General features: G+C 43.0%; 1 protein-coding gene across 1 annotated transcript in view; it reads left to right on the top strand.

Moving 5' to 3' along the window:
* WDR27 (WD repeat domain 27) overlaps positions 1-16,099 on the top strand; it is a 117,428-nt gene that overhangs the window by 15,045 nt on the left and 86,284 nt on the right. Inside the window, exons 11-15 of the mRNA XM_056852973.1 lie at positions 428-561; positions 2,142-2,215; positions 3,341-3,419; positions 12,186-12,260; positions 13,501-13,607. Of these exons, the coding sequence (XP_056708951.1) occupies positions 428-561; positions 2,142-2,215; positions 3,341-3,419; positions 12,186-12,260; positions 13,501-13,607 (469 nt within the window). The remainder of the gene's footprint in view (positions 1-427; positions 562-2,141; positions 2,216-3,340; positions 3,420-12,185; positions 12,261-13,500; positions 13,608-16,099) is intronic.

Genomic DNA, 16,099 nt, shown 5'->3' with positions numbered 1-16,099 from the left:
TTCAGCTTGATTAAACACATCCTCTACCATGATACTATATCCCTTTCCGTTCACTCCTCTGATTCTACCTTGGCCAAAAACCAAGGGTGCAGCCAGAAAAAACGTCTGCATAGCAAATTTTTGCCCGTTTGATTTGTGTGGCTGGGCGGTTGATGGCCTTTGAATTATGAAGGTTACAAGCAAAGTTACATTTAGTTAAGCATCCTTGCTTGAGAGATGTGATGAAGTGAGAACTTGCATTCTGCAGATTTTCAGATGCAGGTTTATTTCTAAGTCAACTTGGGAGAGTGTTAGAGAGATAGGAACTAGCTTTCTGAAAAAAAATGCATGTGTAATACAGCACTCTCCGTTTTAACTTTTGTCGAGATTCATTTAGTATAATAGGACAATTTTGTATTAAAATGTTTTCATGGATGTCTCTCTACAGGTTTTCTGTTTGCTGACTTCAATGTTTGAGAATAGAATTGCCTTGCTGGAGATTAATGTTGCTGCCCTGTTGAGGTCTCAGCAGAGCAAGCTTCTTGTAAGTGGCAGGGAGAAAAGTCTTTCAGTTATTGCCAGGTACAGAATCGTTCCACTTAAATTAAAGTTGAGTCTGTTTTGCTTTATGTGAATTTCTGTCCTTTAACACCTCAGCTTCCATTTAAAGCCTGATTAAAAGAGCTAAAGCAGGAATAAATTGGTGAAAACATGGCAAATGCTAAACTGTAACCCATATTTTCTGCCAAATTCTGTCACGATCAGAATTTGGGGAGACTGTAGGGAATCCTTGATATTCCATCTGTCAATGCCAGCTGAATGGAACCCCCAAAGTCTCTAAAGTGGCACTTATAATTTTAAGAGAACATCACTCATCAAGCAGCTAATGTAGGAACCCTATTTCCTCTCTTTTGCATCTTTCCTGCTGTCGATATGGGAGAAGCAGTTTTGGGAAATATATAAGAGGTGGGGTTTCAGTGTGCCTAAGCTGAGGCTTAAAGCCTGGGTACAAAGCCACATAGAAAGATTTTTCCTGTGAATTCTTTGTGTAGTGTGTGAGGGAGGGGGGATTTATATATACCTTGTCTTACCTCTTTAGTGACTTGTATTTGGCTATCAGAAGCTAGTCTTTATTTTAAGATTGCATGTTGTTTCTAGTGAAGGTAGTGACCTTTGCAAATCTCTGGTGGAAAAGAATGCCATAGCTGGAGGAGTCCTCTCTGAAAGTATCTTCATTATCCTTGCTGTCCTACGTTGGGCACTTGGATCATAAGAGGAAATGAGGGGGAACTCACCTGGGGAAACTGTATGGGTTGGATCCAATAATGTACCAGTTGAAGGCATTTGTTCGTGCAAATCCTTTCTGACGTTCCACTCCTCTAGCAGTCCCAGAGACTTTCAGATTATTGATTCTGGACTCTCAGAACCTGTATGGACAAAAAAAAGTCCTTACTGTACTGCAATAAAAAAGAGGAATGGAGTGATACTGCCCACCTTGCCCTTGCCCTAGGGGTACCTCTTTCGCCAACGAAAGTACTGCTGATGAAAGAGAAAGGTGGAGGTGATTTCTCTCCGTTCCCTCTCCTCTCTGCAGTCCCCCCCCCCCTGCTATATGGCTTTTTGTCCATGTAGGTCCTCTGGTTCAGATCGGAATCTGTCCCCACACACCTAGAAATTGTGTTTCGAGCAGGAAGCTTGCATTGCATGTCTGCCCATCAGACCCCAAAGAGTACACAAGGAAAACTTAGCATGTAGATAGGGCCTGTGTGTTCATGGCTAGAGTGAGTTTTGCATGTGAGGACGTTGTGATCTTCCTCATTTACAGCTGCAGTCTCTTAACTGCCATGTGGCACCAGTTCTTCAACCTAGCAAATGTAAATAACATAAAGTGTAATTTTAAAAAAACATTCTAAGTATATTGGGTTTTTATTTTTGTACTCTTTGAAATGTCTATAAAGGCAGGTGGTATTATGTGAGTGAACATGAGACCAGAGATCTCACGTAGTCCACAGTCCTCAAACCATTGACTGAGGGAAAATACTGTTGAAGTCTCTGGTTCTACACTCTAATAAATAGCTGATGAGCTGCAATTAGAATTTCTCTCTAATATACATATAATATAATATCTATATAATATTATGTTTGTTGGTTACCTGATTTAGTTGCTCTCTTCTGCCAACCTCTCCCTTGTGCATGAAGAAAGAAAATGAAGTTGTCAACAAAAAAGATAAGTTGGGTAAGCCATTTCTACTTCACATATTAATTTTTCATAAATGTTATAGCCTGCCTTGTATTTTTTAATTTGAAAGGCAAAACGAAGGCAAGGAAACAAATGGTGCAGAGGGAAATGAATTCTTTAATAATCTTTACAACCCTAACGTGTTTTGTGTGCAGCTTTTTCAAGAGGAATCTAATAAATGAGAAAATAACACAAAATAATAATGTAAACATATGTGAGACATGATTAAAGACATTTTAAAAATATTATATAGAAAAATTATGCATATGGACAATTCACAGAGCATGTGCACCATTTGTTTCCTTGCCTTCGTACTTGGAAATAAGGCCAATTATTTTCAGTACAGTCTTCATGCATGGAACTTGAACCAAAGACTCATGCCCTGATCGATCGATCCCTTATGGGTGTGGGGATTCAGATGTGCACGTAGAATTCTGCGGCCTGCAAGGGGCTGTCCCACTCTCTTCAGTGGGGATAAAAGTTCTGTGCCTACGAAGATATATGTGTGGGAACCATAATGAATGCCCTGAGCAAGAATTCCATGTGTGCACCATCAAACTGATGGAACAAAGGAATGCTGTGTTTGATGTCTACTGCAGAGTGTGTTTTGCTTGTCTGTGACAGTGTAACAGTGTATAGGAGGATATTTCTAAAAAAGGTGTATCCATTTAAAATATGGTTAAAAGGCATTGCGCACTCGTTAAATAATGAACATTTTAATAGTAAAAGAACATATTAAAATAATTTTAAAAACAGAAGGCACCTACCATGAATGTATGGGCCCTGACCTGGATGGCCCAGGCTAGCCTGATCTCATCAGATCTCGGAAGCTAAGCAGGGTCAGCTCTGGTTAGTATTTGGATGGGAGATCACCAAGGAAGTCCAGGGTTGCTATACAGAGGAAGGCACTGGCAAACCACCTCTGTTACGTCTCTTGCCTTGAAAACCCCATAAGGGGTCGCCATAAGTCGGCTGCGACTTGACGGCACTTTACACACACACACACACACAACATGAATGTATAGGAATCCAAAACACAGATCTGTAACGATATGGTGTTAAAAACATTTATTTACTGTTCGTGTTCCTTTTTATTATAACTCTTGACTTTAAAAATCACAGATAAAAAGAGCGCAATAAAAGATAAGCCCCTGGTTTTCCACAGCAAAATTAAGTCATCAGGTTACACATCGATGCCACAGTAAGTACAAATTACGGTGACAAAGTGTGACTTATTAGTGCATGCTTGATGTATGGATAATGTACTGTAAAGTTGTCTGAAGACTAATGCATAAAATAGACTAATTTGGGACTGTGATGGGCAAAGGCGAAGAAAAATGTTTGGGAAACTGGCACACGTTCTGTAATAGTTTGCTGTGTGTCAAAATAAAAAAGGTAAAGGTCCCCTGTGCAAGCATCGGGTCATTCCTGACCCATGGGGTGACGTCACATCCCGACGTTTACTAAGCAGACTTTGTTTATGGGGTGGTTTGCCAGTGCCTTCCCCAGTCATCTTCCCTTTACCCCCAGCAAGCTGGGTACTCATTTGACCGACCTCGGAAGGATGGAAGGCTGAGTCGACATTGAGCCAGCTACCTGAAACCACTTCTGTTGGGATCGAACTCAGTTCGTGAGCAGAGCTTGGACTGCAGTACTGCAGCTTACCACTCTGCGCCACAGGGCTGTTGGGATGTATGTACTCCAAGCTAAATTATACTTCTGAACAGGTGTTCGTTTTCGTGGCTTCTGTCCAGTCCCACATGGGACTGCGCAGGCGCAGGCCAGCCACGGAGATTAAAAAGCTTATGGAAGAGTCGGCTCCCTAGGAGCGCTCCCCTCCCCCCATCAACGACCAAGCCTTAATGGCTTTTTTCCCTGCCCAATGGTCACTTGACGGGGGGGCAGCACTCTTCCCTCAGTTCTCATTCTGCCGCCGCGGAGAGAACAGTGTTTAGTAGTTGTTCCCTGTAGTGACTGAGGTAAAACAGAATTACTGAATTGCCTCCTACCACTTGGGGAATACTTTTATAAAAGAAGAGTATTGTCAAAAACATGGCGCTTTTTAAAAAATGCCGCTCTTGCGGCGCAAAAATGGCTTCGACTGACGAACACCAGGACTGTCTTCTGTGTTTAGGAGAAGGCCATATAGTGGCGTCATGTAGACCCTGCTTCTTGCTTACAGACAAGTGCCGCCGAGATCGCGCCAAAAAATTGAAGGCAGCACTGTATGAGAAAGCCTTCCAGCCTGATACCGGGAAGCTTTCTGGTAATCGCACAACTAAGAGATCTAAGGGGATGACAGAAAATCCTAAGGCTTCATCAGAACCACTGGCGAAGAAACATAAGGAAAAAAGTAAACATTTATCAAAGGGCACGGATGTTGTAAAAGAGGGCTCTACAGCTCAGTGGGAAATGTTTGATATATGGAGACTGGTAAATGGTAATAAAAAGGGATATACTTTTTACTCATCGAGACATTGTTCTCATTCAAGAATAGATATGTTTTGGTTGTCCAAAGATATTAGAGGTTTATCGGACAGTCTTGAAATTTTACCTAAGGTGTTATCCGATCATAATGCGATTTTGATCAAGATTAATATGGGAAATAAGAGAAATAAACCTTGGTTTATAAATGAATATTTATTGAAAAATAAGAAGATAGTAGAAAAGTTAAAAATAGATATACAGAATTACTTTTTGGAAAATGTTGATAAAGGGATCTCAGATGAGATCGTGTGGGATGCAGGTAAAGCAGTAATAAAAGGTCTGTTAATACAACAAAACTCGAGATGGTTTAGAGAGAGGGAGTGGAAAAAGAAGATTTTAGAGGAAATTAAACAGGGGGAGAGACAGTTAAGAAAGATACAAGGTAAATTTCTTAAACAAGAACAGATGGATAGGATAAAAAATTTACAATACCAATATGAATTTTTAATAACTTCAGAATTAGAAAAAAAAATGTTTAATAGGCAAAAAAAATTTGAACATGCAAATAAACCGGGTAAATTATTAGCTTGGCAACTTAAACATAAAGAAAAGAAATTACCTATATTACAAATAAAGAGGGATGGTAAAGTAACAACAGATAAGCAAAAAATTATGGAAACCTTTATAGATTATTATTCAAATCTTTACAGACAAAGAGTTGTTTCTGAGAAGGAAATAGAGGTGTATTTAAATCAATTTGAGTGGGAAGGACTTTCACAAGAATATAAATATTTATTAGATTCTAATATAACTATGGAGGAATTAAAAGCAGTAATAGGTAAAAGTAAATTAAATAAATCACCAGGCGAAGACGGATTCACAGCATTTTATTATAAAATTTTTGTAGAACAATTATCTCCATATTTATTAAAAGTAATGAACTATTGTTTGCAGAATGGATCCATCCCAAATACCTGGAAACAAGCAAACATAGTATTAATTCCTAAACCAAATTCAGATTTATTGGATGTTAAAAATTACAGACCAATTTCATTATTGAATAATGATTATAAATTTTTGTAGCCATTTTGGCAAATAGACTGAAAATTGTATTGAATCAGATTACTCGTTTGGCACCGGTGGGGCCTGCCATAGCCACAGCATCTGAAGAGGGACGGAGAGATATCTCACGATCACCACCCCCGTTGGCGGGCTCACCGAGGCATCGGAAGCCGTCCAGGGGAGGCTCAAAGTCACCGAGGAGCAGATCTAAATCCCCCCATACCATCTCTCCTAAGGAACGGGGCCATAGCCCTCACAAGAGCCTGCAGACTGCGGCAGCAACTGCTTTTAGGCTCTCCCCTACCCCCTCGCCTTCGGGGGTGGAGGTTATTGATTCATCCTCGGGTGAGGAAGACTTGGAGGCACCCGATATTATGGCGTCTGACCCAGAAGACCTACCGGAGACGGAGGTCCGAGACTGGGATCATCGGCTCCAGTTCCAAGGCTGGAACCCGTGGAGTTTCTGTCCTCCGCCGTGGTACGCACCATTCCCATACGGAGGACGACCGTACGTCGCCAATGACTACTGACGCCATGACGACGACTTCCGACGTCATGCCGGGGGCGACGGCTACCGACGTCATGAAGTAGGCGACGGCTACCGACGTCAAAACGGCAACGGCTATCATCGAAGCACCGACGCCGTTTGCAGCTCGGGATAGAACAGAACGATCAGGCTCGAGGGCAAGGGGTCCGCCAACGCAACGACGCCGGGAATCGCTGCCCATGCCTGATTTGGGACGAGAAGTCCCTATGCCTTCGACGTCAGCAGCGACCGACGTCAGTGAGGCTTGTGTGTCAGCTTCACTGCCCAGACAAGTCCTCGAGGATGGAGATTCCTGTGATGAAGCTGATCATGCATCAGAACTTGGTTCGGAGGACATGTACCTTCCTTCTCCAGGGGATACGGTGGGGGATCCCACCCCAATATTCCCTACAGAGGACATAAAGTTGTTCTCGGAGCTCCTGCTCCGTATGGCCAAAGCGTTGGGGCTAATGACCATACAAACAGATCCCAGGCCGTCTGACCCCATCATGGGGGTGCTGTTTAGTTCTGAATCAGGTCCAGCTAAACTGCCACTGGTTCAAGATATAAAACAGATAGCTATGGCCACCTGGATTAAACCTGCATCAGTAATAGCATCCATCAGAAAGATAGAAAATTTGTACAGGGTGGATGAGGAGGAATGTCAGTTTTTATATAAACATCCTCCACCAAATTCTATTATTACAGATGTTTTAGCTGCGGAATATAAATCTGGATCGCACTCCACTCCCCTTGATAAGGAGGGGCGCAAACTTGACGGTATAGGGCGGAAGTTTTACTCCTCGGCTGCGCTGGGCATTAGAATTGCCAACTTCAGCGCACTGACTGGCCGATACCAAATGTCCTTATGGGATAGAGTATCAGAAGTGATTGATGCCCTGCCTGAGGAAAAAAGGGCTCTGTTGATTTCCATACAATTAGAGGGTAAAAAACTGGGCAAAACTCAGATTGCTGCTTTTAGACATATGGCAGACTGCTCAGGTAGGGCCATTGCCTCGAGTGTGGTGCTCAGGCGCCACTCTTGGTTGCGGGCCTCATCTCTAACGCCTGATGTCAGAGCCAGAATTGAAGATATGCCATTTGATGCAAAGGCCCTCTTCTGCGAACAAACTGATGAGGTGTTGCACAACCTTCGGAAGCAGAAGGCTACTGCTAAATCTTTGGGGGTTACCCAACACTCTGGGCCCTCATACAGGCCTCGACCTTACAATAGGCAGCCTCAGTCCTACTGTACTGGCAAGTTTAGTAGAAACCAGTCCTGGGGCTACCAGCGGCAGCAACAATCCCAGCCGCACTACCAGTCCAACCCTCAGCAAGGTAAAAGATACAACCCCAGAGGGAAGAGCAGGAAGGGGGGTTACCCCCCCCCACGAACAAACTAATAAGAAAGGTTCGGCATGACTAACTGATTGTTCTTCAGTTACTGTTTGTTCTGCAGTTCCAATGTTTGCTAACCGTCTCTCTCAGTTTTACAGTAAATGGTCACAGATTTTGAATGACTCTTGGGTATTGAATATAATACAACAGGGGTATTTTATTGAGTTCTCCTCTTTCCCTGTGAGTATGTCTCAACCTGCTGTCAGTGGGGTACCACAACAAGAGTTGTTAGACGAGGTCAACTCCCTTTTACAGAAGGGAGCAATTCGGATTGTCCCGCCCACTGAGGATCAGATGGGATTCTACTCCCAATACTTCTTGATTGACAAAAAGGGAGGAGGAAAGAGACCCATCTTGGATTTGAGAGCCCTGAACAAATTTGAAAGTACGCAAGTTCAGAATGTTGTTTCTACAACAGATCTTGCCTCTACTGTCTGGAGATATGTGGTTTGCGGTCTTAGACTTAAAAGACGCATACTTCCACATTGCCATCCATACAGCTTGTAGGAGATACTTAAGATTCTCATGTGCGGGAATCGATTACGAATATGCAGTATTACCTTTTGGGTTATCTCCAGCTCCTAGAGTGTTTACGAAGGTCATGGCTGAGGTGATAGGGTACCTGACACTGCAAGGTTGCTGCATATTCCCGTACCTGGACGACTGGCTAATGGTGGCTAGTTCTCAGCATGAATTGTCACTGTCAGTCATGATCACAACTAGTACTCATGCAGACCTGGGCTTAGTCATTAATTTCCAGAAATCACGCCTCACTCCAACCCGAGTTACAGATTTCATAGGTGCAGTATAGCATGCAGACCTACATACTGCCTTCCTGCCTTTACCCAGGGTTAGATCGATACAGAAACTGGTGACATTTTTCACACGACAGGTTCCAGCAGGCAGTTACAATTCAGAAGCTCTTAGGACTGATGTCCTTGACCACGGCTGTGGTCCCCTACGCAAGGCTCTGCATGAGGCCACTTCAAAATTGGTTCTTAAGAGCCTTTACAATGAATGTGGATCCTCAAGGGAAAAAATTGTCTATCCCTAGAGTAGTCATCAAATCTCTGGGTTGGTGGTTGGAGGAGCGTAACCTTCTCAAGGGTGTAGACTTTGGTGTCAGCTCTCACAATGTTCAAATTTTTACCGACGCCTCTTTAGGAGGTTGCCCCCCCCCCACTGAATCCCTTATAGCTAAAGGACGATGGACCCCAAGGGAAGCTAATCTGCACATTAACATCTTAGAGATGAGAGCGATTAGATACGGCCTTTCTTCTTTTTCAGAATTCCTTGCAAACAAGGCCGTTCTCATCGCCACGGACAACACTACGTCAAAATTCTACGTGAACAAGCAAGGGGGCACCAATTCACTAGCTCTCTGCAGAGATGCTACCCTTATATGGGAGTGGGCAATCAAACATCATGTGTCCCTTTCGGCCATTCATATTGCGGGCTGTTCCAATGTCACGGCAGATGCCCTGAGCAGGGACACGTCCGAGGACCACGAGTGGTCCATCCCCCTGCATTTTTTGCACCCTATTTTCCACCAATGGGGTTGGCCAGAAGTAGACCTTTTCGCGTCAAGCGAGAATGCAAGGTGCAAACTGTTTTGCTCAAGGGCAGCAACAGAGGTGGGGTCCCTAGGGGACGCTTTTCAAATGCCTTGGTCAGGGAGACTGCTATATGCTTTCCCACCCATCCCCTTAATACACAGGGTAATAGGAAAAGCCCTTCAGGACAAATCACACATGATATTGATAATACCTTTTTGGCCAAAGAGGCCATGGTTTGCCATCCTCTGGAACATGACCAAATGCAATTACATCAGCCTTTCGAGCTCCCCATACCTCCTAACCAGAGGAAGGGTACTTCATCACGATCCCCCCTCGTTACACTTAGTGGCGTGGATGATCAAAGGGTAACTGTTTGGTCGGATAGGGTAGCTCATGTTTTACTTTCATCGCGTAAGCCATCTACCAGAAAGGCATACGCTCACAAATGGACGAGATTCTCCTAATGGGCTATGGAGAAAGGGCTGGAACCGCAAAGTTGCACTTTGCAGGCTGTGTTTGACTACCTTTTGTTCTTAAAGGACTCCGGTCTCTCTAATTCTTCGATCAAATGTCATTTGGCAGCAATTTCATCATGCCATGATGGTGTGAATGTGGCCTCTTTATTTTCCAATAAATTATGTAAAAAGTTTCTAAAAGGATTGGAAAACTTATTTCCGCAGGTGCATGTTCCTATCCATCAATGGAGTTTATCCTTGGTGCTATCACACCTGACGACTAAACCCTTTGAACCTATGGTTTCGGGTGACCTCTCCATAGTGTCCTACAAGACGGCTTTTTTAGTGGCCATCACCTCGGCCAGGAGGGTTAGTGATCTCAGGGCCCTGAGGGTAGACCCGCCTTTCACCAAAAATTTTCCCAACAGAGTGGTCCTTCAGCCTAGTCTGACTTACCTTCCTAAGGTGGTGTCCAAGTTCCATCTTTCGCAGGATATTACCTTACCTGTATTTTTTCCTAACCCAGACTCCCCGTCTGAGAGACAGCTCCATTCACTCGATGTGTGCAGGGCGCTGCTTTTTTACTTAGATAGGACCAGGCCATTCAGAAAGGATAATAACCTTTTTATTTGTTTTAGTGGCCCAAATAAAGGTAAAATAATGTCTACACAAACACTCTCACGATGGGTAGTTTCGACCATCAAATTGGCATATCAGACATCAGGGGTAGACTGCCCACTACACCTGCATGCACATTCCACAAGGGCTCAAGCGGCATCAGCAGCCTTCGCTTCTTCAGGAGACATCGCTGAGATCTGCAAGGCTGCAACGTGGTCCACGCCGATGACCTTCATCCAGCACTATGCAGTGGACGTGGATTCCAGAGCCGACACAGCTGTGGGGAAAGCAGTGTTGAATACGTTATTTTGTTGACCATCACACACCCACCTCCACAGTAAGTGAGCTTGCTATTCTCCCATGTGGGACTGCACAGAAGCCACGAAAACGAAAAACAGTGTTGCACTTACCTGTAACTGTTGTTCGCTGAGTGGTCTTCTGTGCAGGCACACATCCCTCCCTCCTTCCCCGCTGTGGGCTGTCACCGTAAAAGAGTGTACTCCCCGCAGCGGCGATGGGAGAACTGAGGGAAGAGTGCTCTTCCCCGTCAAGTGACCGTTGGGCAGGGAAAAAAGCCGTTAAAGCTTGGTCGTTGACGGGGGGAGGGGAGCGCTCCTAGGTAGCCGGCTCTTCCATAAGCTTAATCTCCGTGGCTGGCCTGCGCCTGCGCAGTCCCATGTGTGCCTGCACAGAAGACCACTCAACGAACAACAGTTACAGGTAAGTGCAACACTGTTTATCCACATTCTGTGCTGAAAGTGTTGAATTTGCTACTGTATAAATTGTGCATACTGAACATGTCTGTATAATTTCATCAACAGTATTTGCTGCTTTGCATAATTTGTTCTGCTTTTGTTAGTCAAAATCATGCTTTTAAGGCACAGTAGCCCCAATCCCAACCGCTAGAAATCTTATTGAATTTCTTCTCTTGCTTCTGGGATTATTTTTTTGTATGCATTTCTCATGCCCTTTTAAGTGTATCTTCATAGCCATAAAAGCTAAACCATTTTTTCCCTTTCAAGTTGAAATTTTTAGAAAGATTAATTCTGTGCCCGGTATCACATTCTGTATTTGTTCTTGTTTCCTGCAGAATGACTGCATGCACACAACTCTGGCTGTGTTTCTGTTGATAGTTTGCTTGTCTGTATCATTTAGATTTTGTGATGTTCTTGCAGTGAGGCAGGTTTATATCATTCAAACATTTACAGCACATTCCTGACCTTTAAGGGCAAAAGCCCCTTAGGAGGCCTGGAAGGCACTGCGCCGGCGTTAGAGCCGGCGTCTGGGCTACTTACACCATGTAAGTAGCCCCAACGCTGCAGGGAGGGCCGGATGCTGGTCACTGGGCCCCGCCGTGGCAGCCATGCCCCGTGATGCCAGCGGGGCCTTCCACCGGCATCTCACCAACGTAAAGGCCCACGCTGGCATCCGGGGGGGGCGTCACGGGAGGTGTTCCTGGGACATTCCGGGAGGAGGAGCTGCTGTTAGGAGCTTTTTGCTGATGCAGCCTCGCTTTTCTAAATGGGGCAAAAGGCCCCATTTGACCAAAAAAACCTCTAAAAGGCTTTTTTTGGTCTTTAGGTGGCTGTGGAATGGCTTAGGAGGCAGCGTGGCAGTGCCTCCTCCCTGCTGTCCTTGGACTCTGCCAGCTCAGGAATGGACTGTTATGTTGTAATTTCTTTTTATTTAAAGAACATGTGGTCTTTTAGACAAGTACTCAGGGTTGTGTTACAGTTATGACATATAGGCAAATAAATGAAGTTATCAGACCCTTAATGGTTTCAGATCCTTTGAGATATCACACCATTTTAATGTCTCTTGAATAGAACTGATGTGTACAGATCAGATCTTCTGGTTTTCAGTTAACTCTGGCAGCTTCTATGTAATGTCTGTCAACTATAGTAGCCCTCTTGTTTTACCCTCAGAATGACCATGTTTTCTCCAAGGACTACTGCCAAGCAAAGCAGTTTGGCATCAAAGTGCAAGAGAAATTGCAAACAGTAAGTAAGACAAAGGCTTTGTAAAAACGAGAGTAAACAATCTTAGTATTGGTTCTTGTAGGTTATCCGGGCTGTGTAACAGTGGTCTTGGTATTTTCTTTCCTGACGTTTCGCCAGCAGCTGTGGCAGGCATCTTCAGAGGAGTAACACTGAAGGACAGTGTCTCTCAGTGTCAAGTGTGTAGGAAGAGTAATATATAGTCAGAAGGGGGTTGGGTTTGAGCTGAGTCATTGTTCTGCAAAGTATTAAAGATAATGTGCAAATCATTGTCCTGTAAGTATCATGATAATGTGCTAATGAGGGTGTGGTATTGTTAATGTGGAACCATTGTATCCTGAAGTGATCTGTTAACATGTGGAATCCAAGGCTAATCTGCATGGCTATTGTGGACTGTAGTCTTTGTTAGTCTGGAGGTTTTCAGGACAGGAAGCCAAGCCTTATTCATTCTTAAACTCTCTTCTGTTAAAGTTGTGCTGATGTTTATGAATATCAATGGCTTCTCTGTGCAATAAACATCATTTCATAACAATTCATAAACATCAGCACAACTTTAACAGAAAAGAAGAGAGTCCACAATAGCCATGCAGATTAGCTTTGGATTCCACATGTTAACAGATCACTTCAGGATACACTGGTTCCACATTAACATACCACACCCTCATTAGCCCATTATCTTGATACTTACAGGACAATGATTTGCACATTACCTTTAATACTTTGCAGGACAATGACTCAGCTCAAACCCAACCCCCTTCTGACTATATATTACTCTTCCTACACACTTGACACTGAGAGACACTGTCCTTCAGTGTTACTCCTCTGAAGATGCCTGCCACAGCTGCGGGCGAAACGTCAGGAAAGAAAATACCAAGACCATGGTTACACAGCCCGGATAACCTACAAGAACCAATGAACTCTGACCATGAAAGCCTTCGACAAATCTTAGTATTATCTTGCAAAACCTGGGGGGGAATTTGTGAATATTTTATGATTTGTATTGTATGAACCCCTGGACACTTTGTTGGGTACTGTTTGTACTGACCACTTTAATACATGGTGACAAACCTTTCAGCAATTGCAGTATAAGATAAAAAACTTTAAAAGGGGCTTATTTCAACCATAGTACAACTTGGGAGGGGAGAATGATTTACTGTCCTTTTATTTCTAATATCAGTTTTAGCAACTATTATCATTCTTTTTATCCTTTTGCATTTTCCATACTATTTCTTTATTGTTGAAGAAGAAATAAAGAAGACTACCTGTTGGCACATTCTCCTCCAACCAAATCTGAGAGGCATATTACTGTAGCTGATAAGCCAACTTCTATATGTTGTATTCAGTACTCAGGTATTGTAAAACATATTTGTCTATGCATTGTGAGTTAGATGCTCATAACTTTCAAATGTTAAAAACTAATTCATGCAGGGCTCGATAGGAAATCTGTTAATTGGCATATTTATATATCTTGCTGTTAATTGGCATTTTTATATATTTTACTGTATAGTTCACCTTTCTCACTCAGACTCAAAGCAGAATACACAGTGTAAATTGATAACATTCCCTACAAACAGCAAGATTTGAGACCAGTAGCACCTTAAAGACCAACACTTCCAGGGTATAAGCTTTTGAGAGTCAAAGCTCCCTTTGTCAAATATCATATTTGATGCTTTGACTGTTGAAAGCTTACACCCTAGAAATCATGTTGTTCGGTAGGGTACCACTCTACTTGGATCTTGCTCTTCTACTGCAGAGCAACACAGCTACCCAACTGAAAACTATTCCATATAGTGACATATGATAAGCACAGTGTAGGTCAATACAATCAGTATGAACACAATGTACTAGGACTAGGATTACCAAAAGCTGCATGAGCAAAGCATGTTAGGCATGATATAGAATGCAGATATAGTTTTTTAAAAAATTGTATTGCATCAGGAAAAACCAATGAAAAGACAACAAAGTGATATGTGCAGCAAATTAATAATATATCCCATTCATAGTTGCATGATCCACAATCCCTTTCCCTTTCCCACAGCATCCATCGGAACTGTTTTGTTGCACTGCAGCCCTATTCCCTGCATAAAAAAACCCTTTTTTATGTGATAGTGCCTCCAATTGAACCCGGTAGCTTATGGGCAGCCAATGTGGTGACTAGCAAAATTCCTTTGATTTTTGGACACATATTGCAAACCTATGCAGTTACTCCAGCCTATTACCATTAATTTTAATGGGCTTAGACTTGAGTAACTCTGTATAGGATTGCACTGTTAGTGAGCAAAGTGCTCATTGTGAACTTTTGATAAAACACTTCCATATCTTTTTGATGTCTACTTGAAATGTGATGCAAGTTGTGTGTTGTTGTTTTTTTAAAAAAACACCTGTATGGGATTCCATGCAGTCAGCATCTTATTCAGATTGGATCAGCTCACCAGTATGTGCACCATAGGCGCTCTGGGGGCTGTGGTGTGGGTGGATACCTCACTGGTGGGCTAATACTGTGGACGCTGATGGCTTAGTTAAACTGGATATCAGACATATAGGTACATGTTTTGTACCAAGCTATATTTAAATCAGTACTGAATAATAAGCGGAGCTCTGGACAGATTATTGCTCAGGCAGTAGAGAGAGAACACACCACATCCCTCCCTTATTTCACTTTTCCCTCCGTCTCTTCAGTGGACATGTCCCTCTGTGAATCATCTCAGTAGTGGCAATTCAAAGAAGAAGCCATGGGGTCAAACTGAGGGAATTTATGGTGTATCTTCTCAAAGTAATAGATGGAAATGCATTGTAAGGCCCCTTGAGCCAAGAACACCTGTGATAAATTCTTTTGCTTTCTTCTTTCAAGAAGAATAGAAATGGTTCATTAATTTCCCCCCACCCCAGCCAATTACAATCAACCCCATTCTGCCTTAGCCAAGCCTGTTGTTTGTGCCAATCTTGGCTGTAGCTGTGGATTTCGTTTATGAATTAACTGTAGGATGCTTGGGGGAAGGAGGTCAGTTGCCTCTCAAAATATTTCTTAGGAAACTTACAGGCTCTGTCTTAAATAATGTTCTAAAGTTGCCACAGTTCACTCCCATCCCCATAAACATTTCCGTTGTTATTTAAACAACTATCACTATTCAAGAATAGGTCACTATATTGATCTAATACAGGTTTATATATTGCCAAGATCACTATTGGACTGTAATGGTGATATAATCAATTATAGATTACTAGAACAATTACAGTAAAAGTAAGAAACATTCCAGATCCCCTTCTCTTCAGATACGTCAAGTATATTCTGTTTTTAAAATAGGAACGTTTTACTTTTGTTTATGGGCTTATTAGGCAAAGAGTTCAGTTCACTGTTAGTTCAGATAGCATTACAAACCATGGTTTAAACAAACTACGGCTAGTGTTATTGTCTGAATAGTGGTCACTCCAGTAATCATGGTTAGTTAGGGTCTGTCAAGACAGAATCTGAAGCCAGGATATGAAGTTGGGTTATTACCCAGAGTTAATTTGAACTATGAACCAGTGTGGTATAGTGGTTAAGAGCAGTCGTTTGGAGCGGTGGACTCTGATCTGGAGAACTGGGTTTGATTCCTCACTCCTCCACGACAGAGGCTAATCTGGTGAACTGGATTGTTTCCTCACTCCTACACATGAAAGCCAGCTGGGTGACCTTGGGCTAGTCACACTCTCTCAGCCTCACCTACCTCACAGAGTGTCTGTTGTGGAGAGGGGGAAGGTGATTGTAAGCCGGTTTGATACTTCCTTAAGTGGTAGAGAAAGTCAACATATAAAATCCAACTCTCCTTCTCCTTTTTCGTTTTTGCATGATATACAGGTAC

The sequence above is a fragment of the Euleptes europaea genome, chromosome 7 (assembly GCF_029931775.1).
Source record: "Euleptes europaea isolate rEulEur1 chromosome 7, rEulEur1.hap1, whole genome shotgun sequence".
NCBI lineage: Eukaryota > Metazoa > Chordata > Lepidosauria > Squamata > Sphaerodactylidae > Euleptes > Euleptes europaea.
The sequence above is the reverse complement of the archived record's forward strand: the minus strand, read 5'-3'. Positions and strand labels throughout refer to the sequence as shown.